The sequence below is a fragment of the Galendromus occidentalis genome, unplaced genomic scaffold (assembly GCF_000255335.2).
Source record: "Galendromus occidentalis unplaced genomic scaffold, Mocc_1.1 scf7180000077480, whole genome shotgun sequence".
NCBI lineage: Eukaryota > Metazoa > Arthropoda > Arachnida > Mesostigmata > Phytoseiidae > Galendromus > Galendromus occidentalis.
The window spans coordinates 1,100,841-1,128,546 of record NW_003805468.1 but is presented as its reverse complement, the minus strand read 5'-3'; the positions used below and the strand labels follow the sequence as shown (position 1 = coordinate 1,128,546).

Here is a 27,706-nt window from a genome sequence, read left to right as displayed (position 1 = left end):
AATCGCCTAGAGCTTGGAAGCTTGACTCGTGAGCACTTCCAGCCGGTTCTTTACTCTCCATACGTTGTTCGTCCACTTAAGCTAGCCTGCCCGCCGTCACGCTCCTCTTTAGCGGTAAGAGTCGAGTCAGCCATTTTCCGGAGAACAAGTTTCCTTCGAGGCGTCGTCTTTATTCATTCTGCGCGAGAGTGTGGAATCGACTGGATTTTACGGATCTAATCTCTTCCCGAGAATAGTCCCTCCCGTCACACAGAGAGGGGGGGCGGCGTCCTTTGGGAAACCATCGGCGTCAGGTAAAAAACGAAAGTCAGACGGTACGCGGGTCATCGATTCCAACAGAAGCGCTCACAGAATACTTCACCTGGGAACTGCAAAGGGCAAAGTCAGAAGGGGTGGGGGAATTCGTCGCGACACGGATATCACCGGGAAGGGGAGAGAGCCAGGGAAAAGCGAGGAAGAGCGCTAGCAATTTTATCTGGAGCAAACGAATGATGGTCCGAACAGTGTGGTCACTCCGGAATATTCCCGCTCGGAAGCCGTCCGTATCGCGCTTATCTACTGCGGTGGTGGTTGTGGTGGTCAGACGAGAAAGTAGCACGAACGAAGAGAGCCGCCGCGCCGCTTCTGAGTTTTGCGTACAGCCGCTCCGGCTCGTTGGTCGGACGGCCAATGGACCGACGAGTTTCGCGAAGCACTGACTGAGTGACTAATCTTCACGCATCAGCGTTCTGAGCCTCTCTAAAAGTCGGAGAATATTCGAGGGTCCACTACTATCGACGACAAGACTTCTCTCGACCAGTGGCGGTGGCAGCGACAGCGCTTGCTCCCGCGGCGAGTTCACGAGAGGAACGGGGGTGGCATCGGGTGGGTTTCGGGAAGATAGGGGAGAGGCATCGACCGCCCGATAGAGTCCGTCCAGGACCGTTCCAGGGACAACACAGACCGAGTACGTGGATAGCTTCAGCCACCGAGGGACGCATCGGGAAATTCCCGGTAGAAACTGGGGGAGTCTACAATATGTGTGAGAATACCGTTGGGAGCAGCGAGCATCTCTCTCGAAGCGGGGAGCGAGGAGCGTTCGCGAATCCGCTTTCGGTCTTTCCGCCTTGGAGCATCGCTGACTAGCGCGGGCGGCAACGCGACGCCGTTCCTTGTCGAAAAGTATTGAGAGTGAGAAGAAGATTCGATGACGATCTACTCGAACTTCGGATCTGACGACGTTTCCCGTAAGGAACGCGGCTACGGCTGAGAGATGCACCGAGCTGTATCGCGGTCTAATCCCCTAACGTCCGGAAGTGTTGGATAGAGAGGAACCAGCTCCGCCTGGGACTCCGGTCCATTCGCGTTTGCACGGCAAACTTCGGCTCTCCAGGCTCTTCGGTTTAGCCGAGAATCGAAGCGATCCGCTTGATTATTTCGCCCACTCCGCGTGCTCCCGCTCGCCGTCCGTACTGGGACTCGGATGAATGGATGGATGGATGGTCGGTCGGTCGGTGGGTCAGGTTGTTGTCGTCGTCGTATTCCGCTCGGCTAGCTTCATAGGCAACAGCGGACTATCATCTCCTCCACCTCCGTCTTGCCTCAGACTATCCGTTGCTGCTGCGAGGAATGAACGGAGCCAAACGATGGGTAGAGCTACGGTCGAGACGATCTCGGCGTTTTTACAAGGTCAACGCGCTGGCAATAGTAGACGGGAGCTAGGCCGGGGAATCAAAGGAGGAAAAAGTAACCTCCGGAGCTAACGGAGAAGCAGAGGACGCCCGACTTTCCGGGCTCGAAAACCGCCCACAATAAGAACTTCTTTATCTAACTCAAGATGTGAGGGAATAGGATGAGGTGCTCCGGAGAGGTCAGGCGTAACTCTTCTGCGTCTTCTGATTTTTCCCTCCCGCAGCTATCCCTAAGAACTCCAAACCCCGGTATACTCGAGACCATGTCAGAGCTTATTTTCCTCTCGGATGCGTGAGACAAAGCTCGTCCAGCTCCTCCACGTTCAAAATCGGCCCGGGTCGAACGGATTACGCTCGAAGATAAACCCGGGCTCGAAACAAGCCCGCAGATACAGATCAGTAAATGCGAGGGGCTAAGCCGATCGCTGGGGCCTGATATGATGGATACATACAATCTGAGAAGGGGAAAAGCTCGCGATCGAATTTATCTGGCATTGCACAGAAGTGAAAGAGCGGTTGCAGGGAAGAAGAAGCAACGCTCGAATTTCGGCTCCGCCTGCCGTGTTCGAAGAACGCTCGCTTTGATTGCGCACCCACTCACTCGGCGAGGGGTGGAAGGGTCGGTCGAGATCAATGGATTCACTTAAAATGGAACAAAGCGTCAGGGAAGCGTAAGCAGGGGTTTTCGGAAAGAAGGGCTTTCCTCCTCCGAAAACGCAGAACACGCTAGCGGAGAAGCGACGAGACAGTCTGCCTGCGCTGCGTGGGCTTGAGGGGCTGAGAAAAGAGATGGAATTTTTGTGCGAATTTACATCGGAACATTAGTGTTATTATTGAGTGAGGGAGAAGGAGACAACGGTCGCAGAATGAAAAAGTGCAAATTACCCTGTCACAAGGTCGGGTGGCAACGGGAGCGTCGTGCTCTGGATAATAGGGGCATGAGGTAGGACGGCTCTAGCTGACTCCCTTGAACTCTATAATTTTGCTTAACTCCTTAGCAGCAGCAGCAGCACGACGAGCAGCAGTGACGGCGGCAGAAACAGCAATAGGAAAGCCGAGGGCTCCCGCAGTAATGCAAGGGCTGGTCGAGCCCTTCCGCTGATGTCGATTATCGTGTCACCTTATGCGACTCTCGGCATAGCCGGTAGCAGCGGCGGTAAAAAAAACTGAGCTGCGCCGACGGAGATAGAATAGAGAGTGGGAGGGAAGGGAACACGAGAGGAGGAAATGGGAGAATAAGACATAGGCTTGGAGACAACGCGAGAGATAATACGTTAGTACATACCATCCTTCGAAAAGTGGAGTGCCACGGCAGACAGCCACGCGAAGCAAGAACAGTCAATTTTCGACGTCAAACTCCTGGAATGATTTGTCGCAAAGTGCGCCGCCACGCCACCGAACCGTTCCAAGGAAAAGCAGCAGCTCGTGAACGAACGCTGAGGGGAGAATACGGCGGAAGGGGACTTGCCGCGGATTGAGGTTGGGATTGGTCAGGCGCCCTGTTGGCCTAATTCCATTCCTGACTCGAGCCGGGACTCTACCCCGAATCACGAATCTTCGCGAGGAACCCCACAAAATGCAATTTTGACTTCGACGGACAGCTCGCTCCAGGAAGGATCCCGCTTTTATGCATTACGTTCCGTCAATAAAGGACTCCGACAGTTTTCGACGTCTTTTTCTTCTCGTAGCTTTTCCCCCGTAGAGCAAACTTTGTTTTGGTTTTCATCGTTCTCCCTCGGCGGGTCGACTTGAAACGAATTCCTCTTCCTACTCTCGATGGCCCGGGAAACAGATTGCCCAATTGAAATTGAAAATATTCATTGAAAAGCTAACAGCGTAATACGGCCGCGGACACGAAGGGCTGGCGGGGAGTCGACCGGCAGATTGCGGGGACAGCAGCGCCGGAGAAAAACCGCGCTGGGGGGGAATTTCGGAAAGAAAACCCGCGGAGCGAGCATCGGAGGAGCACATCGGAAAAAGGCAACATTTGTCCGCGAGCCTCGGGGAGCGTCTGAGCGGCGCCATACGTTCTGAGCAGGCTTCTATGCTCGCGTTGCGGCACCAGTGCCAGCGTTACTTAGTTTCTGCCTTATTTCTCACTCCTCCATCACCCCCCCCCCTTCAACTAAAAGAAGCGGGCAACAACTCAAGGTCTCATTGGCACAAAAGGCGTCGGAAAACAACGCCACGCATTGACAAGACGAACACGCGACCGTTCCGCTCGCTCAGCCTGTTCCTCGTCCGCCGATGTGCGTAGCAATAGACATTACGTCGAATCCTCTCTGCCCAAGCCGTGACGCAGCATCAAAAAAGGAGAGCAGCGGATATTCTTCGGCTTCGATTCCCCGTCGCCGCTCGTCTCTCACTCGGTGTGTCGAGGGAAGGAACCTTGTCGTCCCAAACCAATGGGACACTTGTTCTGTCTTCTGACCCCAGGGGTTTCTTTACGGAAGGAAGAATTCCTCTTCCGTTGGCGGATAATTCCGATTCATCGAATGTTCTCCGTCCATCATCCCGAAGAATTTTAACACATCGCTCTGCTCTTCGGCATGAGGTGCCATGTCGAATGAACGTCTCGCACTGCATTTTCTGATTCCTCTTGTCGACCGGAGATATTGGAAGAGGAAGAAGGAATGGTCTGCGCAGAAAAGGCGATCGACGGAGATGATTTCTCGCGGCAGATTCCTCACATAGTTCTCTACGTGGGCGTGTCTGAGCGTGGCGAGGTGTGCGTGAGGGTCCCTTAGAACCCTCACAGCGATGTGTGTCGCCTGCCGGCAGTAAGAGGATAAGAAAAAGCGAGGAAATATACGAGACTGAGAGAGGAAAAAGGAGGAGAGAGCATCGCTGTGCTGTTTGTATCTCGGGACGGGTCCATAGATGCCGTTGTACTGATAGACCTGCGCACCTGATCTGCGATTGAATCCGAATCTCTTGTGCTGATGCCGTCGACGACGAGCTGCACCGGCGAATAAGAACGCCAGCCCAGACGGCAGGATGCCGATGCATTGGATATATTAGAATTCTCCGTTGAGTTCTTTTCCTTTTTGTGCTGCTGTTCTTTTCGTCTGCGCTCCTTTTCTCTCCCTCCCTCGCCCGCCTCCGATTCAGTTGAGCATTATTCGACGTAGGTAGTCGGAGCGAGGTCAACAATGAAGCCTTGCGTTTGCTCGGTCACCGGCGAGCCCCTCCGCCATCGCACATCGAACGGGCAGACGGAGCTCCCCGCCGATCTCTTTGGTCTCTGCACTGAAGGGGACGTCGGTGGCGGGAGCGTTCACCGATTGCCCCAGAAAGCCTCCGAGAGAAAAAAAAACCTCCAGGTCTGACTGGCGTGACTCCAGGCAGAATGGGTTCGCAGACGGTTCTCGCTCACTGCACATACATACGGCGGATAGAAGGATCTAGAACGGGATAAACTGTGAAGGAAGACTACAATGGCCCCGGAACAAATCGACTTGGAGCGCGCGCAGTCGAGGGCCGTCGCTTTCGGGGAATATTTCCTTTGCGTTCAGGGGTCAAACGCCTCGGAGTCAGCTCGGAAATTCCACGCGCCTCTTCGTGTGGAATGTTCGCCGTAAGGGAGAACTTGTTGCAGTCGGAACCTCCGCGCCGAAGGTCAGACGTTGCCCCGCTTCCCGGTGCGGCCTGGCCGTCAACTTTCTCTCTCTCTCTGTCGCAATCTCCCGAGAGCTCCTCCAACCTTTCCGGTGTGTGTCACGCGCTATGACCCAGAGACGGGCGCCGCCGCACAGCGTCTAAGCCGGCTACTGATTGAAAGAATTGCTGGGCTGATAGAGCAGTACACAACGATGGCCCGGTGAAAGGAAGAGGATTCTAGCGGTCAATCAAGTAGATATCGAGACGTTCATTATGGAGGAGTTCTCCGCCGAACGGGTCTCGCCGAACCGCAGGGGACTGATGGAACCGCAATCACGAATCGCAGTCGTACCGCTGAGGGCTCGAGCCACTGCGGTTGGTGTCGACGACGTTTCTCGTACGGTCCGAGGCTTCCGAGTGGATCGGTGGCCAGTCTATCCGTTGCCTATAGACCGTGAACCCAAGACGGATCTTTCGATGGACGGGAGAATCACCTACCTGAATCCGCGAATAGGGAACCGTGTGAGCGATTCGGGTTCGGTACGGACTCGGAATCATTCAACCTATCGAGATATTTTGAAAGATTAGAAAAAATTAAGAGGCGCGAGCGAGCAAGCTCGAAACGTCTCAGCGTACCGAGAGAACACCTAAGTCTCTGGTGAGCCCATGCGAGTTTTTCCGGCTTTCACTGGGGTTCGCCGAAAAACACGAAGCGGTGATTGGGGACGACGCAACGCCAACGGTAGGCGCCGACGGCACGGGGTTCCGAGTAAACAGACCGTCATGACTCCGTATTTTCGTCAGGAGTACCGTCTTTGACTACTGCTGACTGTGTGCACGCGGCTGCATCACCTTGCTCTACTTCGCCAACTTGGCATAATCGAGTTAGGGTGTTTTCGTTTGGCACCATATGCCCCGCCGAGCATTCGGCTGCACTCATTCCATCATCGACGTTCCCCTGCGACAGATCGAGCAGCCCCCTGCCGCTACCATACCTTGCTCGTCCGTTCGAAGAGCTTCCCCCGCCCCCTCCTCGTCCATCTCCTCGACCTTCAAACAAACAGACTGCGTGATAAGTTGGGGAGTGTTTGACCATTTTCTGGCTTAGCTATAAACCAAACATAGGAAGCATAGGACTAATAGCGGTGACGCTTGTGGTGGCAACTTTAAATGCTGAAAAGGCGAGGCCGCCCTCTGTCGGCCTCACGTTACAGGCTAATTTGATAATAAGCAATTATTATTACGTGGCGGCTACCGCGACAACAACGCTTGCGAAAACGGCTGCGAGGACCCTAAACTAATTGTTGAGACCGGAGTGGCTCTTAACCATGACGCGAAAACAAATATAAACGCTGACATACCGCTGACCGACCCGCTTCTAACCTACCGGAGCTGTCGCCCCCGTTGTGCCGGCTTGCTGGGCGGCCGTCTGGCTGGCTGGATCGCGCGGTCGCCTCGTCTACTCTTACGGACACGCGCAGTGAGCACTTTTCTCTTCTACAATCGATGTACATACAATGAAACTGCGCTGCGTAGAGAATAACGCGGGCGAGTTAGGTCGCCGGGGAAATATTTGAACGCGGGATAGATCGGTCAGCGTTAACTCGGTAATTGCATCAACGACTGTTGACAACGCGATCGTCCCTTGCCAAACAAAGGAGAAAGTCCCGCCCGAGCGGGACGCTCCGGCGCTCTCGCTACGAGCGCTAATTCAAGCTCATCGTTTCTGAGGCTACGACACCAGACCCGAGCACTGGTGTGCCATCGCGGTTTTATTCTAGACCTCCGAAGCTATTGTCTCCATTGAAGCCTTGGCAGCAGCGGGACGCGTTCACCTGGTCCGTGGGCTCGGGAAGCGTTTGCACTCGAGGAATTCGCCGTTTGGAGCCGGAAGCCTAATTGACTTTACGGCGAAGATTGAATCTAATAATAAGTTGAGACCCTCCACTTCCCGGCTTGTCGTCGCGCGCGGCCCACCCTGACCCCTCCCTGTAGGAACTCGCCATTATAGATTACGATGGCAAGGAACTCAGGCTATTGACTCTATCGATACGTGGCATGCATCATGCTTCTGCAAAACTCCTCAAAAGGCAGAAAGCGCCAGCCCATCCAACAAGAGGCACCGGGGGGACGACTTCTGGATTATCGCTCCATCGCTATCATGACAAAACCAGCGGCATATGACTTGGCTCAGGGCTTCGGGAGCGAAGGAAATCCGTCTGCGGCCGCCGCGGTCATGTGTGGAAGACGTTGCCAAACGCACGTTGGTTCCGGCTAATTTCGGCTAGATTTTGGCCTGCGACAAACAAGAGTTGCTCTGTTCGCGAGCATCGGAAACATGCGACAGGACATGACGCGGGCGTTGTAGCGTGACGTGGAGGCGCCTGTCTGACGCCTTTGCTCCCCACGAAAGACACTCTATGGAAACATATTCCAAGGAGAATTCTCACTCCTGCTCCTTCGATGGCAGTTACTGCTTTCCGGGTGATGGAAGACCGAATTCGACTCAACGTCCGCTGACTACACGGCGCACGGATGCAGGGACGAGGTCAGAGGCTCTTCGATAGGTCGTCGGCCAGCAATCGGATTTGTGGAGGCGTTATCCATGTACGCGTGGCTCTGATAAGAAATTTCGTCCATATTGTCGCAGAGTCTTTGTAAGAAACCCACTGAGGAGAACCATCTTCTGGGACGCATCAGACGCCTGAATGGTTGGATCACAAACAACATTCACAACCCAGCTGAGCCTCGAGATTTTACGGAATCTCAAGGCTTCAGTCATGGAATGGTCATCCCTTGAACTATTACATGAGCACTTTCTGATAGTGGCTAGCTCACGGCTCGACAATCCCCACCAGTGATCTTTGGGGCTGGTCTTACGGCTTCCATCGGGATCTGCAGAGTCCAAGAACCTCGCTCGGGCTTAAACCTCTGCTCGAGACGATTCCTCACGAATCAAACGACTTCGGCAAAGCGTCCTCAGAATGAGACTTCGCTGATGCGCGTTGGTGCCGAATAACTCAGGAATGAGACAAAGTCGAAAAATCCCGTGAAAAGCAACACGAGTGCGTTCGTCCGCGCGAGGAGCTCTGGCCTACATCGTTGCGTCAAAAACTTGGTTTTTGGGAATTTCTTCTTGCCGAGAATCCTCGTACAGCAAGTCGACGGCGGTGCTTTTATGCCTGACAGGGCGTACGACAGCTCGCCCTCCGTGTGTCCCGTCCGCGTTTCTGCTATTCGCAAGTCTTGTTGCTCTACCGAGGCGGATCTGCATGTCGACAGGAAGAGGAACCATCGTTCGGTCGCGCTCGCTTTTGACGTATGAGGTGATGTTGACTTCAATGCAATTCCTCGTGCGGAGCTCTTAGCGAATTGATTCACATGGGAGCGGAGCCAAAAGCGAGAGAAACGAGAGATAGCGGGAGAGAGAGGAAAAAATATCGAGTATTTCATCTCGAGCCCCGGACTTGACACATCCGATTCGGAGGAGGCTGCGGCTGGCAGCTACGGGCCACGGAACAAGTGACGGAGCCGCGTACGACATAGCTCACTGGACACATAGTTGTCGTTCGAGATCTCTGTTTTGCGAGGAACTGCGCACATGAATCTTTCGGAGTCGAGAGCCCCCCGTCCATCGCTTCGTTTTTCGTTCCTTGAGGATCCGCAGCGATTCCGGTGTGTGCATCCATTCGCCTTCATTCATATTTCGTTGATTGAGCCATCGTTGACTCCGCAATGATGGGATGCGACGATCGCAATCGGTCAGGTCTCATATTAGACAACGTTCCGTCTCTGAGATTCATCAGGATCATCGTAATTGGACGGAGCTCTGGCACGTCGACGTAAGTCCTGGAGGAATTGATGAATCAGGAACACTTTAATGGCCAATTCGTTAGATGGATCGAGGCCTTCTCAAACACCAGGGTCGAGCCCCGGTCCCGCTTCGTGCGGATCTCGAACCCTTCGGAGGGTATTCTCCTGTTGTGCTCTCTTGAATAATTCGGGGTCTGATCGATTTTCTGCTCGCCGGTTCTTGATTCCTTCTCGCTCTACCCGCCAGTTGTTCCTCGTTTTTCGTGTTTTCGTGTTCTTCTAGACACCTCTCCATGACCTCATTATGAGCAAGCTCCCGCGTCGAGCCGATCAGCTGATCTACCACGTACGAGCGCAAAGTTTCAGACCTCAAAGTGCGTGTTCCCTCCTTTTTAATTATTGCGGAGCGAGCTCCGTGTCCTCCTTCCCGTTCAAAGTCCTCGAACTAGAAGAAGCCGGGAAGAGAACGCCATCGGCAGCTCTCCGCAGAGCGACATTCTCGCCGACCTGATAGAGTCGAATCACTGGAGCCTGCAAGCGAAGACGCTCGCTCTCGCGAAACGACCTCCAACGTCTTCGCGAAACACAATATTTCCTCGAGTTAGCCTTCACTTTCTTCTCTTAGCTACCGCCGCCAAGCTCGCTCGTCGATGCTATTCTTGCCTTCGGATAGAGGGGAACTTTATTAGGTTGCTTTTGCCGGAGCGAATTCATGCACTTGCGCCCACCTTGAGACAGCCAGCCAGCCAGTCGGTCGGTGGGTCGGGACGACGTCGGGGCTCTTGAGTTTGCCAGTCTTTCGGCGAGCCACAAAGCCGCTTATTACGAATGAATTCCAACAATGGAGACTACGCGGAAGGGAGAAGCGTCAATTGCCTTCGGCATTCGGGAAGGAGAATCTCGGATGTGGTGTTGCAGCGGCGAGCGGGGCCGCAGAAGCCGACTCGGGAGGAAGATGCAGCGGTGAAAAAGAGCGAACCTAGCTTCGGGAGGTAAACGTCTTTTACGTTTGAATACCTTCAAATTGGGCGATGCTGGCTCGTTTTCGGTTCGTGGGGTTCTTTTTCCTTCGACGGCACCACCACTGTCGCCGTCCCGGCCGCGACTACAAGCAAGAAACCTTCAAACGAACGGAGGAAGGAAGGAAGCAACCAACCAACGCAGCATCCCGAGCCCCGATTCCGAAAACGCGAGAAGCGAGAACCGAACCATCCTGGAGAACGCCGTCTTCGACGACGTCGTCCTTGCTGTTGTTATTGGTGCTGCTGCTGCCGCCGCCATCGTATTCGGCCGCATTATTTCCTCGGGTCTCGGAGAAGTCACAGATTTTCCAATGGCCCCGCAGAAATATCGCCTCGCGACGTCAAAGCAAACAGATATCGTGAATATTAGAATGGGTGTTCACAAATTTCTCCGCCCGTCTTTCCCAACTGATGAGAATATCTACCCTTGAATCCCTCCCCCACCCCGGCCGTACAAGCATTTACGCGCTGGAGAAGACGTCGACATCATTCCTCGGGGATGATGTTAAACGATGTCGCAAAATACGCGCTCAGCTGACAAATATGCCGATGGGTCTCTGGGTCATGCGAGTCACATGCTTCTGGGTTTCCTTGTGGAACTGATCACACACGGAATCTCTACAAGAACCAGGAACATCCCGAAGAGTTCTTTCCCCTCCCGATCTCTCTCCGGAAGCCTCGGCACTGGAACTCTCGAATCTCCGAGTGTGGGTCTTCCTCATCTGGATGGGAACGGGTCCGGCTGTAAGGTGACACGGAGCCATCGATGAGCGCTGCACACGAATTTAGCGGAAGGAGCGAGCCATGTTGACGGCCCAGGACCGGTCACATGCAGTAGGAAGAGCGGATTCGGGTCGAGGGACGAACCACCGGACGGGGCTGGGATGACTCGGAGGAACAGGAGGAAAAAAACCGCGCCGGAGTGAGGCCGAGAAACTGCGAGGGCCGCCAAGAGCACGTTAGAGAGGGCAGGGGAGGGGGCGTTGCTTGCATACTAAACAGCATAACATCTCTCCCAAGAAGACGGAGAGGAGTCCCATGGCAGAATCCGGGACGCGATGAGCAATGAACAAATAAGGGAATGACACACGCAGTAACCCACCGGCCGTCAGCGAGCGGCCGAGTGAGGAGGATGCCCCGGAACGAGGACCTTACCCCGACCAAAGAAAGCTAAGCAAGCAAGCAACAAGAAACTCCTTCCCCAATTAGATGCGATCGGGCGTGACTAAACAGCCATCGTGTCGGTCGACGGGATAGTTCAACTTCGTGCCGAGATCCGCTCGGTCGCTGACCACAGCCATGGCTCGATCAGAGTGTGTGATGGCGTCTCTCCACGACCTCTGGGGTCGAGATGCTAATCGACAGATGACGATGATCCATGATGGTGATTCTGGCGCAGATTGCTGCATATCATCGTCCTCACGGCGATCTTTGTCGCCTCGCGTGTCGAAAGCCCGAATCACATTATGGATTCGGAGGGATGCGGCAGGGGACTGGCAGCTACGGAGCTGTTGCTGCTGACGTTTTGTTCCTGATTGCATCACCATTCGGGTAGGCGGGCTATGTTTGCTCCTGTCTGTGTACATACTAGTTGTTAGACGATGCTACTTTGGCCCGTCCGTGGTGACAAGGCCAGTCATCCTGGGAACAAGCAAAGCTGCTGCTCCGACCTTTCTCTCTGACGCGACCACTGATGGTAGGCGTCAGCCGTCAACTATCTGAGTGATCTTCACTCTTTCTGTTTTTTTATCGAACGGACGACGAGTCCCAGTCTTGTTTATCCGGCTGGCTGGCTGTCTGGTCGGCCGATCGGTCAACCCGGGGCTCGTTGCGGGACCTGCGATATGTCTCGGATCTCCGGGGGAATACCCTCGATGGGGGAAGGGTCCCGAGCCGTCGGATACTTCATGAAATTTCCTGAAAGTCAGATCAGATTTGGGTAAGAACAACTTCTGAAGAATCGAAGACGGGAGATGAGGTTTTCCCGGGTGTCTCCCGACAACTGGTTTTGGCTCCGGAGCCGACTTGAGCGGTGTCCGCTTGCCAACATAAACATAACTCATCTTCAGACCATGGTAACCCGATCCGGACACCCGACACCAGCTCCGAGCCGAGCTTGGTGCGACGACCAGGCAGAGTCGCGATGGCGGGCGAGGGGGATGGGTCGAGGGGGCAAGTAAGAGTCCGTTGGATACGATAGCGGGACTGCGGCCGAGCCAGTGGAGTAGAACACAAGAAAGAAACTCGCACGGTTATCATCTATTCGTGGCAAACACCATCGGAGCGAGGACGTGCGGACAAGCGACGACGAAGACGAGTATATTAGCGGACGGACGCACCGACCGCGTGAGCACGACACACGGACGGCGGCGGTGTCAGGCGACTCAATATTTGTATATATTCGACCGGCGGCGTAATAAAGACGCATGTCGTGTCGACGGAAAAGGGAATCGGAAGGGACGCTTGACGGCGGCGGGGGAGCACGCAAGCAAGCACAGGCTTGGCGGGCTCGCCGAGACACGCACGCACATGCCGGCGAGCAAAAAAGAGATACCAAGACGCCGCCGACAACGAGTGCGGGACTTCTGGTGTCCCGGCACGGCGATGTTCCGCAGCTGGGTTGCTGACTTGCTTGAGTCCCATCTGACTGAGACTCTTGGTTCGTTCGTTCTTCGCTCGGTCGGTCTGTCTGTCTGTCCGTGCGGATCCTGCTGGCTGCTGCGTCCAGCTCCGGTTCGGTCGTCTCGGCGTTGCCGGCTCAGTGAGTACGGCTGCACATCCGCTCTGTTGGAGCGGGAATATGAAGACCCGGTTCGACGGTCCGGCCATCGGCCGCCTGCGTGCCCGTTCGTCCGGGCGGCGGCGGTCGGTTTGTCTGTCTGGACATCCGTTTGTCCGAGCGGGCTCCTCCGCCGGATCGGGTGGCTCGGCGGGCTGGTGAGCTGACCGGTCTTTCTGGTAACTCGAGAATAACTTGATGCACTTTTAATGACCTCGCTGCCATTATATTTCGCGGTTTGCGGTGCGTGGGTTCTCAATATTTTCACGCTTCATCTACTCCCTCACCTGATGCCGGTCTCTTTCGTTCCCCTTTGTTTCGTTGGGAAGGAATGCCGAAGTGAACCCGCGCGGCGAATTCCACATCCTTCCCTTGACGCTCGGGAGTCGATTTATTTTTTGTTTATTGCGTGGATTGGTGCGAGCGTCCTCTCCCCGAGCTGTTGGTTTCGCCGACGGTCGTGTCATCGGAGGCGGCGGCGGCGGCGCACACGTCAGGCCGTATCTCAATTCTCGGTCACCTGTATCGATGTATCAATCAATCAACTCGTAAGCCTGTCAAAACGTCTAAATTCCATTGGTCGTTTTCTCTTTCCAGCGCTGTCCAAATCGAATTACGAGATGCGTTTCGAGAGCGACAAGCACGTCATCCGAGGGAACGCAGCGTTGCTCCAATGTCCTGTCCCATGACACATGGGCGACTTCCTCAGCGTCACTTCGTGGCACAGAGCCGATGGATTCGTCATCACCCGAAGCCTATACGGAGGTGAGTTTTCGGGACGTTCCGTGGACGTTAGGGGAAGCGAACGAGTTAGGTACTCGAGTTCCAGAGATGGTGCGAACGCGGAGCTGACGTGCTCAGAATATTCAGAAACTTCGATTTCAAATCATCGCTTGAAAATGATAAAGCCTCGGAGAACGTCCGAGGCGCGCAGCCGCGGACAGCGATACGAAGCTCAGATAGAGAATCGAGGCGACTCCCGTCTAAACTTCCCTCTCGAGCGAGCAGGAGCTGATTGCCTTGATAACCGCAGCTGGAACACCCCATCGTTAGAACTGAATTTAAGAGTCGCTTACGGTCGATCGAGAGAGACCGAGCTCGGCTTCGGGAGAAATTGATCAATTCTCCGCTTAAGCGGAAGATCCGCGGCTCAAAATCCCACCCACCAAATGAGAACAAAGATCCGCAATCGACCACACAGACGGGAAGCTGCCCCGACCCGATGCCCTTCTTTCCTTTGCGACCTTGGACGTATTGCGAGTTTGAAGACCTTCTATGATATCCGGCCAAAGCTTCGAGGAACTCGAATCCGTCCGAAAATCAAACCGACTTCGCTCGCACTGAGCTCAAACTAGAATATTTGGTCATTCCTACGGTGAATACGGGACGCTCGCGTAGGTTCTCGCGCGATCATCGGATCATCTAGATGGCATCGATGAATTTCCGTATACGGGAATCATCCGTTTGTTTCTAAAGATTACTTTGTCGGTGTCGGGAGCGAAAAAGCGCGGGACCTTCTGACAGAGCGCGTCCTCTCGGGAAGCAAAATCGGTTCTCTTCTCCGAGGAGGAATCGGAAAACTCGGAGACGCGAGGGCACGGCAGGTTACGAACTTGCCTGACGCTATGTTAGTGATTTCGGCGAGGACAGATCGCTTGTGGAAGAGTGCTATCGAACGTTGCTACGGGTCTTGATTGATAGAGTCCTCTCTCCCTCTCCTCCTCTCCTCTTCAACTTATTTCCCCCTTTTTCTTTTCCTACGCTTCTCCGCGCCCTCAAGCCCATCCTCGACCAGACTCCTGCCAGCTACCTCCGCCTACTGCATCGAGCCCCCTTATTCCTCTCGCCCCTCCCGCCGCCCCCTTGCTCTCTCACAGCGTATCTCCTCCCGTTCGTGACGCGCTCTCCCACTCAAAAATAGTCATTCCCCCCTCCCCTCTCCTCGTTTCCGGGATGACTGGGGAAGAGAGGGAGAGCGGGGTGGAAAGGAGGTTTTTCAGACTGTTCGGAGAGGCCGCTCAAGTCTACTTGAAGAGTTTTTGATAACGAAATCGCTGGCGTACGGTGATGCTGCCGCCGTGCCGGTGCTGCTGATGTTGATGCTGCTGCCGCTGCAGTCCGCCGCCGGTTCTTTCTGCTCCGTGAGTAGGGCTGGTTGATCTTTTCTTCTTCCCAGCTATGCCCTCTGGCATCTTCCCGAGCATCTGCACAGCCAGCGTCAGACTGCTTGCTTGCTCGCCTACCTACCCGCTATCCTGCATTCAGGATCTCTACGGATGACGCAAGCTCGTCGATACCATCAGCAAGACTCGTTCGCATCCTGTTCCCGTCGGGGTGGCCACCGTCGTTCGACTATCGGCTATTTCCATAACGATCAAGCAACGGCGTTCTTTGGCAAGCTCAAACAACAACAACGACGACAGCCGCCGTCACCGCAACAACAATAACACTGAAGCCGGTCCCCCGCCTACCCACGAATTCGAGCGAGCAACCTGAGGATCTCGTGCATAATATATTCGAGGCGCAGCGGAATCGCACGGAATCCCTCTCGGATATGGAAGCAATTCTCAGAAATCTCCGTAGACACCCGCGTTCGCGAGATTCAAATCGAATGATATCGATAGGGGTAGCGTGTCGGCAGCTATTCCAGGAACTCGGGTCGGGATTTCGATAAGATCGGAACCGAGAGCTGGAATGGAATATAATTCCTCGAGGATAATCAGAAAATGATCCCGATGCTCCTCCTCGAAAATTTGCTGTGGTCTCCCCCAACCTAGCGCGGCGTCGGTCAGCGAGATAACGCAGTCCGGTGGAGGTTCGCGGCAGCGATGGGGTACGTGGTGGTGTCATTCAAGCGTTGCGCTATTCGAGCATCCTCAGGAAAGTTGGAATTGCCTCCATCCGTGCATCGCTTGGATGTTGACTCGGTGGAGCCGCTCCGCAGCCTTACTGTGTTGCTCCAGGTCCTGACGAAGGCCAATAGTCGGACGAGAGATTTGCATATTCCGGCGCGTGGATTTCGGCCCTGGGTCCCCATCTCGACGCTGAAGATGTCGGCGGCAATATTATTTCAAGGAAGACCAGTCACACCGTGGAGCTCTCTGGATATTGAGCGTAATTTCCAAGATGAAGTTTTAAGCTCACATTGATAAGAATCGCGGGTCGGAATTTTCTGCTCGGATCCGATGGGTGTTCGCTATCAAAAGTCATTTATTCATGTGACTTGCTCGTCTCGGGCTCGTCATTCATCCGCGTGTGACGGGGTTTCAATCTTTCCCGAATTGATTATCCCGCTTGGGACTCCCCCTGGACCGAAGCCGACAAGAGGGACCTCGTGTATTCCCCGGCGATCCGATTTGGAATCGCTGAATTCTCAACCACCGTGCGTTCGAGTGGACGGGAATTCTTCCCTGTCAGAGCGAAGCCGCAGCAGTCTGCCGCTCAATATCAATTCCGTGCCGAGTCTCAGAGGGCGAAGATTATCCATCTATCCATCAATCAATCAATCAGTCATTCCGCTTATCTAGCTGGCCCGAGACAGATCATTTTCATTCGAATTGACGTCGCTTGCTGTCGCGCGTCCTGCATAAGAGATGTGACAGTCGGATCAAGTCAGCTGTCACCGCGGCCGAGGACCAGTCAGCAGGCGACTCGCAAGTATGCAGGAAGCCGCGCAGTCAGGCAAGCAAGACGGCAAACCGGGCGACCGGCTGGCGTTTCGAGCGAAGGCGAGCCAGTGACCCGAGAAATGCCCACCGTGAAGGTGCGACCGGAAGGGAGTCTCTGACAGCATCCTGAATTATGCCGTCATAAACGTCTTTATTCTGAACAGTTACCGGCTCTGCTTCTGTTTCGGAGGGCCAGTTCCCGCATGGAAGCCGGAGCCGTGGCATTCTCGACCTCTGAAGGTCGTCCGACATCTCAGTCGATCCATGGCGGGCACGTTCGGGGTCGGAACCCCGGAGTTCAGTCTTGAGCCATACGACGGAGGCCCACCACGGATACTTTAGGCGGAAGGCGTAAATTAAACCGTGGAATGGACGCAATGTCTAATTTGTAGCAGGTTCCGTTCCAGATCGCTACCTGATCACCTCTTCTGGCGATCTATACATCCAAGAAAGTCAGAAGATGGACACGGAGGACATGAGGAAGTTCAGCTGTCAAGTCGAAGATCAATTCAACAAGCGGCGATCGACATCAACGAATTTTGTGAAGCTGATGATTCTCGAACCGGTTCAGAGTCAGGTTCCGGTGGTCTCTTACCACAGTAAGAAAGTCGTCACCGAGGTGGGCAAGGTGACTCATCTCGTGTGTCTTTCCGAAGGATTCCCCGTTCCCAGTTACCGGTGAGTGCCGCGTCGGTCGCATGCTTTGCTACGTTCCGTTTCGAAAGAGTTCGTAGAAACACAACGAGACGCGAGCTTCCGATATGGACGAAGGAGGGACGAGGGGGCGGGGGCATGAAACTTTTGTCTGTCGGAAAAGGCTGCGAGGTTGGTAGGTGGGCAGGCGGACAGATACATACTCGTTTGATGATCGTCGTCGTGGCTTAATCGCCCGTCCCCTGAAAGCGGAGGCGCTGGAATTACGCGAGGAAGCCTCGTCATGGGGCCATTCTACCCAAATCCAGAAAAGGAAGACAAAGAGCCATAATTTCGGTGCGTACCCAGTTTCCTCGATCCGTCGCGTGTTCGTCCACCGTGGCGAGCGCTCTTTTCTCACGCTCATTCTCTTCATTCGTAGTGCATTCCTATTATTTCTGCGATCGTCGACCGCCTCTATCGCGGCACCGCGCCCTCGTCATGAGTCGTTGTTCTTGTTCAAACTCGGCGAGCTCGATCGAGCGACGGCTGACGTCCTTCCGCTAGACTCGGTATCCCATTCAAAAACGGCAGAACAATTCAGGGAAGACTCCCATCTCAATGGCTTTTCTGCTCTCCTTTCTTCTTTTCTCTCCAGTCGTCGTTTCGGTTATCTATTTCCTGCAACGCATTCCTCTGTCTACCTGGAACTAGTTCATGATGGGAAACCTTTCGTTCTCGTACGGAGGATGAGACGAACAGAATGAATTGACGGTCGGGACTGTCTGCGCTCATTCAAGCGCTTCCAGTGGCAAAACTCTCCATGACCGGCCACACGCATCCGCTCGGGAAACTTCCCACAACCATCGACATCGAATCGACACCTCTGTTCCAGCGCTCTCCTCTGGGAGTCCGAGCCTTCTCGTTGTGCTCCTAGGATCATTTAGATAACGGGAATCGGGAGACTGGGTTTCTACGGGCGCGAGCTTCTACCTCTCTGACCTAGAGCGTTCATACTTGGACTCCCCCACGAGTCAGTGGCGTACTCCGCAGGGCTCGACTCACATACGTATGAGCATGTATGCAGACTAACAGGCGAAGAACCCCTCTAGACAAAACCGAGAACAGCCTATCAACTCCCCACCCGTTGAATAGAGTTCTTGTGGCACCCACTTTGGCTGACTGAGTCTTTTTTCTCCCCGTTTTGGGAATAGGACAGGGAAGAACTTATTTGAGAAACTAATTTGGCACAGGGAGCTGCCGGCGGAATCAGCGAATGAATTTGAGGAATCAAGAATCTCCTTCCTCCGCTCGGGTCAAGCAGTAGAGCAGCAGTTAGTCACTGAGTGAATGAGTCAGGCACGCAGGCAGGCAGAGGCAGGCAGGCGAGCGAGCAGGATCCTCATGCTACGCAGTGGGTTAATAATGCAACAAAAGGTCCCTCAGCTTTTCCGCTGACTTTTCCTCGGTATCTTTCACTCTTATTCATTGTGTGCCATAGCCAGGTCCTGAGAGGGAACAACAGGGAAGAGAAAGTCGGGGACGCGAGAGAGCCTCTGACGTTCGAGATCGATTCGAGTGATCCTCTGTGGACGAGGATCGTTCGAAAAGGGGCCCATCCTCCTCTCAGCCTTTCCGAACCCTTCCAACTCCCCGATGCTCGTATTCCCTTAGAGATAGCTTTCCCCATGTTTCCGTCCTCTGGTGCATTCGACTTCGGCCATTCCAAATTGGGAAATTTCCCAAGGCTTCGGGACTCTGCGCATAACGGAATGCGTCGCGGCAAGACGGTAGAAAACTGAAGGCTGGAATACTTTATGAAAACATGGGTAGAGTCCCCCTTTCACCCCAGACCCTAGACCCCAGACCCCAGACGGATGGGGTTCCTCGAGCTCGCAGCGCAGTATCTCGGGGAAAAAACGGATCCCGGTGACGACGACGGCACTGGGCGGCTTCTCGGATACGACTCGTTCTCTTCGCGTGACAGTTCAACCTCTGATTGACATTTGAGTTCGCAAAGGTCCTCGATGATGACAATCCTGAGCCTCGGGGTTTATGCCTCTCTCGAAGTCTCTCGGTGCTTCTCCTCCGGCGCAAGTCGCACGAGAGATACCCGAGACTCTTCCTTCTTCCGGACAAGTCACATAAAACACTGACGAACTTGAACGGAGAGAAATGACTTAAAAACGCAAATCCTCGAATCCGCATTTTTTCCATAGAGAACTGCTCGTCTGACCGTTCTCGCTGCTCTAATAACGCTGTTCCCCCCCCCCCACTCCTCGCGCCCCCACCTCTCGTCTTTTCTGCGCTCTCATTCCCCTCCGGCCGAGTCTCTTTTTCTACCATCCGTATATTTTCCGTCGGCCCCACTCTTTCGTCTTCACTTGTGAATTCTGTCTTCTATCGAAACCGTTCCTCCTCAGCTCGTAGTCGTACTCGCGAGGTTCGACGTAGAGAGGAGAACTCGGACCCTCCTGGAGCTCATCTCGGCCAGTCAGATCGCGTACTTTCTCTCCAAAGAGAGAACTAAGCTCCACTCCACCCGTGTTCCCTTTCTGATCGGTTTGTTCAATTGTCAGAGAGCTATGACCAGAGATAGAGAAACAGAGAAAGGATCAAGAGGCCGTCAAACATGAACAGTGTGAGAGCCGAGCGAGGTGCTGAGTGTCGACTGTTCATCAGGCGAGCAGAACGCGGCGCTCCCCACTCTTTGCGTTGAGATTCCCGGCTAATAATGCCTGAATGGAGCATAAAAACATCTCAATTGATCACCTGCCCTCCCAGAGAGCTCTCTGGGACGCCCGCCCTCCCGCTAGTTTCCATGCAGTCAGCCTCGCTAGCTGATAGCTGTCTCTATATTGGCAACAGAGGATCTTCATTAGAATATCCTCGTTCGTTTCTGGCACGTTGTGATGTCCACGGTTTTCGGCTCGCATTGAAGCGCGCCGGAAAACGCGACCGGACTTTGGAACCGGCGGTTTGGGAGCTGGAAATTTCCAACTTCGATCCCATCTCAAAAGCACCCCTATGATAGTTTGTCCGGATGTTCCTGGATTCGGAACCTTCCCAGAAATCAATAGACCCCCGAAATCCTCGAATGCGACCGAGTTCTCGAGGAGCGGAACGACAAACAGAAATGAGTAGAATACCAAGGGGGAAATTCCGCCGACGATTTTCCTGAGGGGACGAGATCTGCTCGAAAATGGGAGATTCCCCAGCTCCCGAACTGATCCACGCAGAGCTCATACCGGCGAGGCCTATCTCTAATGAATGCACACGCCGGCAGGGCGGGAAGCGCTGGGAATCGATAGACGTACCGATCGACAAAACTACGCTTCTCATTCAAACAATGAACGCTGACCTGGTTCCTCGTTCGTTCGTTCCGCGGGATCACGTCTCGCAGTTTTGATTACCGAGGTCGGCGAATTCGCTTATATCTGTTCGCTCTTTGAGCTCACGTGGAGGATGTACTCTCGTTCCACCAGTTCTTCCATCTTCCATTCGGGGGGTCAGTTCTCAGCTCAGAAACTTCCTCTCGTGCCTTGTTTCGAAATTAATGAAAGACCCCCAAGAGCTCTCACCGAGAAAGCGAATTTGCGTTAGGAGTAGACTCGACGGCAAACAAAAAGTGGAAACTTGTTCCTCTCATCGTATTCTACCAACCTTGAAATATGGACGTCTTCGGACGTATTCTTGGACCGGGAGTAAGCTCCTCGCGCGGAAAAGGAATTTCTCAGACGAGTTTCCTCTTGCGCCTCGTAGGAGGAATGGAGAGGGATCAAATGAATGTTAGTATGAGGAAGGCGATGTTAAAACCCTCAAGAAGCTCAGAGCAATGAGAGGAGGAAAAATGAGGAAGCGTCGATAAACTTCGTTGAGGACCGGAGGCTACACGATGCCTGGACGGGCGAGGAGCGGGGCGAACGGGACGCAGGGAACCCGAAACCCAGAGATGAGATGGGAAAAAAGGAGGAAGCAATCCAGTAACGAGAGAAGCTGCGGCGGACGCCGGGCGGTGGCCACGAAAGTCTGCCAAGGACGATGTGGAACGAACGGGAGATAATCAATTCGCGTTCATTCCATTACGTGGACTACTAATTACGAAAGCGAAAGCCTGTCCTTTTTTGTACGCCTGTCCGCTTCCTCTCTCGGTCTTAATCTCAATCTTTCGTCCGCTCGCTCGCTGGCTGGCTCGCGGACCCGCCTGCCCGTCCGCCAGCCTGCCTGCCGGGCAGTCCGCCTGCTCGTCCGCTCGGTGGGTTGTTCGGTTCCAGCTGGGCTAGTCCACGAGTTGTTGGGCTTCCCGGCAGGAACAACAGCTGCTGCCGTCGCCGTTTTTGGTCTGACCGAACAGTTTGTTGTGAGGTTACGAAGCACTTCACCGCACCGGTCGATCGGCGACTTGGTCTATTGCCTCGTCGGACGCTCAGCAGGTACCTGGTGGGTGTGGGCCGACTCGCCGGACAGTCGGTGGTCGGTTGTCCCGTCACTCCGAGAGTTCCGATAAGTTCGTCTGAGCCGCCATTCCAATAGGATGCCGTCCGGATCGTCTCTCTCGCAGAGCGTGTGTCCCCCCGGCTCAAAGCTCGGTGCCACGTTTTTTCCTGATCGTCCTCCGCTCCGTCGCGGGAGCTTTCTGACCCCCTCCGCAATTGACGTCAGAAAGCGGGTTCTGGCTGCGGGAGTTTTCGGGAACAGGTTCAAGAGGTGAAGCACCGGCCAGTGAGGGGGAAAAACTCAAACCGCCCTCAGCACGAAAAATTCGTTGAATCTCGCCGGATCTCCGTCGACCTGCTCGTCGATCCGTTAGCCCGTCCTTCCCTCGGTCTGGGTCAACTCTGCTTGAATTCATTTCGAGTCGGCTCAAGATGACGACGTCGGACATAATTTGGATTTTCATTACTTCATTTGTCTTGATTAAGGTCGCCGACGGTTGCTGCACCGACGGCCGATGGATTTCTTGGTGGCCGGGATTGCGCAGCACAGGTTTCGACGCAGATCCGTAGGGACTCTTCCGCGACAGTGTCTTGTGCCTGCGTCGTCGGTCGGTCTCCGTTCGTCCGTGAGATTTTATCGGCCGGTGTCTCGCTCTTGTCCCGCTGTCCCAGCGCCCTCCCAATGTCGTCTTCAGTATCTCGGCGACTCACTCTCTCGGTTTGTCCGTGATTCTAAGCCGAGTTGGAGCCGGCGCTGGCTGGACAAAGGCTCGCGGGAGGATCTTGGCATTTCCGTTTCCGGCGAGGGACCCCGTCGTCCTCAGTGTTGTGAATTATCGGCGGTCCTGGCTCCGCCGTCCGTTGCTGGTGGGGTGACAGCTAACTTCACAGCTGGAGGTTATCTCCTGGCCGGCGCCGTCGTCCTCCCGGTTCCCATTGGTTCCTGGACCCTGACTGGTTCTCCCCGGGTTCGAGTTCCATCTTTTCATTCTTTCCGTTCGCTTTAAATCCCGCCGCGGCGAGAATTCACTAAGTCGACCGAAAGGATTCAACTTCTTCGGCCCGACACAGGAAGGGGAGGAGATCAAATCGTCAGAACGCTTTTCCCCGTCTGTCGTCGGCGTTTCAAAGGGAATTATGCGATCGGTAGTTCGGGCTCTGCATAGCATGAGTAAACATAATTCACCGGGCGCCTTGAATCCGGGAACTGGATCCAACATTAGAAACCGTCCCCTCCATTCGAATTTGAGTTTGTTTTCAAGAGGTTCGCCGGATAGAGGAAAAGCGAACGAACGGAGAATGATAGATTAACAGCTCAATATTTCTACGGCTCCGGTCCGATGTCACTTAATCAAAGCTGTTGCGAGCGCTCGATCTCCCTGTCGGTCCTCCGGTTCGTTTGAGTTCGCGCAAATTGAGCGGTGTACGCACACTCAGGTACTCCGGGATTACAGAGGGTCGGTACGAGAGGCTCGGAGCGAAGAAAGATTCGAAAAAAAAGTCAAACGAGCGAGAGAGAATGACACATGCTCGGGACCTTGGACGTGAAGAGCATGAGGCAGCGTAGGGAGCTCCTTCCCGAGGTAACGGATCGAAATGCACGAACAACGCTCATGACACAAGCGAAAATCCTTACGTCCGTCCCGAGGATCTCAGAAAATCCTTGGGGAAGCTCGAGAGAAAATCGAAAGTCGAATCAAAACGAACGGGGTGTTGAGATCGGGCTGATATGACGATATGCTCGAGCTATCCTGCACACGTCTCGTCAAACCGGCGAGAGAAGCTTTGGCTGTCGCCGAGCCGCTGCGAGAGGTATCCGAAAGCTTCGCCGCCGCCGCATTTTCCCTTCCGTCAAGGTTGTTCGTTTAGCGAGCTTTGGATATTCTCTTTTGGGGGAATACGCGCAGGCGCTCGCCGTGTGGGAGCTCCGTATCCCCCGTAATTGCGTTTTCTTGATTCCTCGCGACGTCGTCGTCGAAGACTTCCTGAACCCCTCGGTACCTTCACTGCCGATGCTGTTAAGCCTTCATTTCAATACGGTTTTTTCCTCTCGCTTAGTTTTTGGGGGTTGTGCCTCCGATGCTGTGGCATCATCGTCGCGTCTCTCCGTGCGTTCGTTTTTTTTCTCCGTTAGCTGCTAATGGTATTCCGCGTGATGTTTGTAGTATTCGCAGCAGCAGCAGCAGCAAAAGCCGCTGCTTCAGTTGCCGCCATCGCCACCGTTCGATTAGCAGTTTCGAACTCGGTCGAGCTTTCGGAATGTGTCGTTCAAGCTCGAACGCTTCTAAAACGTTCGTACAAGTATGAACACTTTGTTGTCGCTCCTCCTCCGACGCCGCGCGTTCGCATCGGTGACGTCGGAGTCGTCATCAATGGTGGAATGAATACAAGCTGCCGTGACTCGTCGTCAATGGAACGAACGCCCTCTCGTCGGAAGCTCTCGCAGCGGCGTGCTCGCCGGGTTGCGATGCCAAGTTCGGTGGAGAATGATCCTCGAGTTCTTATGCTGGAAACGCATATAATCGCTGACCCTTGTCAACAAAGGAAACACATGAAAAATAGTTCCTTTGAGGAGACAGCTCCAAAAATTGGGGACATTCTGACTCATCGGCCCATAATTGTCCCGTCATCATTGTCAGTGCTGAAAAGCGTCAATGAAGCCTTCCTCTCCATAAAAACGCCGCCTACACCATTGGGAGCGCCTCCACCTGACTCTGACTTTTATAAACATAAAAAAATACCTATGTTTCGAACCTTGTTCCCCTCACCTGTCCGGTCACATTCTATTTGTGCATTCCAGGGGGGAATCGGGACCGAGTCGAATATAGGCACGCACCTACTTGGGTTTCGGAATATTTAATGACTGTTCTTATTGTTCGCTTTCCAGGTGGTATCGCAAGAAAGACGACAAAACCATTCCAATTACCTCGCCGACCATCGAGCAGATGCGCGGAGTGCTTCAATTCAACGCGCCCGAGGTTCATGATACAGGAAATTATGTCTGCGTGGTGTACAATGACGTTGGAGAGACCCAAGTCACGATGAAGCTTATCGTTAGAGGTAAGATTTTCTCCCCGCTCCCCGCTCCCCACTGACCTTCAGCCACGTCGATGCGAATCTCAATGAATTCGATTTATCGTTCAAATTCAAACTCATGAAGGAATCTCCGAAGACACTGCGTGGCACGCAGCCCGCACGACATTTCGCGCGTTCTGCGACCGCGCGCGAGATGCAAGCTCTAGAAATTCTCTACGAGCCGTGCTCTCGAGATCATGGAGCCGGAAGCTCACTCCGTAGGGGTCGAGACCCCCGACGTGTCGAATGGAGGTCGGAGGAAACCATGGGAGCTCCCTGTCGCAGCTCAGAACAGCGTATGACCGAAAAACGTTCGCGTCCGAATGCAGGCACGGAGCGCTCCGATTCTCGTGCCGGGGAAATTTCGCTGAGACTGAGAGTTCAAACACCGCGCTTAATTGTTTGAGATGACCGTATGGATGCGGCCGAATACATCCACGGATAGCGCCCTGTAGGAGTCTTATCTATGGGAATCACGCTAATTCCAATGGAAGAAAATCGCAGCGACTCAAACTTAAGGCAGCACCGGTTTCCCCCTTCCGCCCTTCCCCAACGAGAGAGGGGGACTGGGAAGCGAGGGATTGGGCTACCGCCTCCTCCGTCGGTTGGCGTGTCGAGCGCGGGGAAAGGAGAATGTCTCCACAAAAATGCGAGCGGGACTAGCTTGCCTGTCTGCCTCGCCGCTCGCCCGCCTGCTCTGAGAAGCTAGCGAAGCCAAAAACACGTTCAGCCTCCGCCGCCATCACGTCCTTCTTAATAAGGAGGGCAAGAATGGTGGTTCATTTGCATTTTTCATGGACATTTCAGTCTCCTTAGGCAACACACTCGCAGTCAAGCGACCAACCAGCAGGCGGGTGACCGTCGAGAAGAACATCCCATCGAATGAACGACTCCGTCTCACACATTCGCCACCGGCTTCGAAGCGTTGTGCGTCTCGGAGCCGTTGCAGCTATTCATGTCGCCCCGTCTCAGCCGCGGTCGCACTCGATTCCTCAGTCGGTCGTCCCTCTTCGGCTCGGGACTCCGGCCATTCTCAGCTCGAGCTCCTCGAGTTTTCCTGTTCGGACGAGAAGAACCTGTGCGTTCGGAAATGTCTTGATTCCGAACCTGAGAGGGCCATCGCCGAACCTGCTGGGACGGAAATCGACGGAGGGATCCCGGAAACCTCAAGGAGAATGAAGTCGTGACACCACTCCGTCTGTTTGAGAGCGTGTTCGGTTCCTCCATTTGTTGGTGTTGTCCCCTATGCCGTGGATGTTCGTCCTCATGCGAACCCCAGTAGTCATTCGCCGCAAATTGCCAACTTTCGAGACCAACGCGGCTGACGTTGTTGTTAGTGGCATTCTCGAAAGGATCTAATTTAGCTTCCGCGACGAGCAACGACGAAAGAGCCGTCGTAGTCGTCGTTGTTGAAGTAGTGGCTGCCAGGAGGCAGAAAGGAAGCGAGTCTCCTGATTTTAAAGCGAGAGACCGAGACTCCTTCCTTGCAGTTTGCGTCGTCGACGCTGTCCTTCCTCCTACTTCATCGTCGTCTTCGTAGGAGTCCTCGTTGTCGTCTTGTCAAAAAAGCGGCCGGCGTGCCAACTTCGGAATTAGCATATTTCATACAGCTAGAAGGAGAAAAAAAGGGGGAAAAAACGAAAGAGAGGAGGACCGAAAGTGAAAAGTCGCTTCCATCTTCGTCGTCGCATATTCCATTGTGGTGCGAGGACAGCGTTGGCGCGTGTAGCTCGCCGCTACACCATACAGCCGAGAGGCGGAATGGGTTCGGGGGCCGTTCTAAAAATAATAATTCACTGCCACCAGAACAATGGAGATCGCTCCCAGGATCCAACGTTACGTTATTCGGTATGCCTTAATTGCGGAACGCTTGCATTTTATAAGGACTTGACTATCTTCCTCGAGTGGTTGAGCTCTACTCAGGCGTCGCTTCCGCTCACCATCGATGTCTACCAAGGAGCGTTCCTGTAATAACAATCCAGATCGGAGACAGCTCATGACCTGTCAACGATTTCTCGCTGAAACCACTCCGGGAAATCTTCGAAATAATTTCGCACATTCAGGATAATTCCGGAAAAATCTTCAGAATAATTCCGGAACATTCTCAGAATAAATTCAGAGAATTCTCAGAATACTTTCGGAGAATCTACAGGATAATCCCGGGAAATTTGGGGAAAATCAAGCGATATATTCATGCCTATGAATGCCATGAATGTGAACTATGAACCCGGGGAGCGAATCATCGGCGCATTGAACGGAGTAGTGGTGACCAATCCATGCGTTAATGTTAAGAACGCGCTCCATCGGAATTTAATTCCGGCAAACGACTCGTCGTAACGATCACTGGCGTCGTCATCGTAAGCAGTAATCGACGATATGGCGATGACGATTAAGAGCAAGAGAGAGCGACTCACTCAGCGGAATACAAACGTGCAGCGCTCGACAAAGAGAAGCATGGCACGGGAACTACCACCGGAATAACGCCGCCGACAAAGTCGAGACGAGGGCAGTCATGACCATGAACGGCGCAACACCAACAACAGCGGCGAATGACAGACAATTGCCGTCCGCCGGTCGGACGAACGCCCGCCCGCCCGTCCAGCTGCCTCTTTGCCTGCGGAGCCGAAATAAGGCCCAATGTGTTTCCACTTGAGTGGCGAACAAATGTAAAATATATTCTCCCGAGCAAACAAGCCAAACAGCCGGTCAGATGGCCCGTTTGTCCCTCCGACCGTCCGTCCGCCCGCTCGCCCTACTAAGCCGACGCGCCTCTGCTTGTCCCCTAGCGCCCCGCGGTCGCTCTCACGCTGCCCACCCGCCGCGGCGTCCAACGACTAGCGGCCGCTAGTATATTATCGCATTGCGGACCGAGCGGGTGGCCGGGCGTCTGAGCAAGTGAGTAGCGGCTGGCCATACTTTGGTCAAAACGGCCTCCGCTATAAAGCTACGTGAACCGAAAGGAACGTACTTTCCTAATAGCCACCGCCCCCCCCCCCTCCTCCCGCCACCA

At 54.2% G+C, this 27,706-nt stretch overlaps 2 protein-coding genes across 2 annotated transcripts in view; both read left to right on the top strand.

Annotated features, from left to right (window-relative positions):
- The window catches only part of LOC114828331 (Down syndrome cell adhesion molecule-like protein Dscam2), an 87,070-nt gene extending 73,497 nt beyond the window's left edge, over positions 1 to 13,573 (top strand). The window contains exon 4 of the mRNA XM_029112030.1: positions 13,482 to 13,573. Coding sequence (XP_028967863.1) covers positions 13,482 to 13,573 — 92 coding nt within the window. The remainder of the gene's footprint in view (positions 1 to 13,481) is intronic.
- Positions 13,574 to 13,576: 3 nt separating this feature from the next.
- The window catches only part of LOC100907895 (Down syndrome cell adhesion molecule homolog), a 44,605-nt gene continuing 30,475 nt past the window's right edge, over positions 13,577 to 27,706 (top strand). The window contains exons 1-3 of the mRNA XM_029112029.1: positions 13,577 to 13,649; positions 16,960 to 17,230; positions 24,509 to 24,681. Coding sequence (XP_028967862.1) covers positions 13,577 to 13,649; positions 16,960 to 17,230; positions 24,509 to 24,681 — 517 coding nt within the window. The remainder of the gene's footprint in view (positions 13,650 to 16,959; positions 17,231 to 24,508; positions 24,682 to 27,706) is intronic.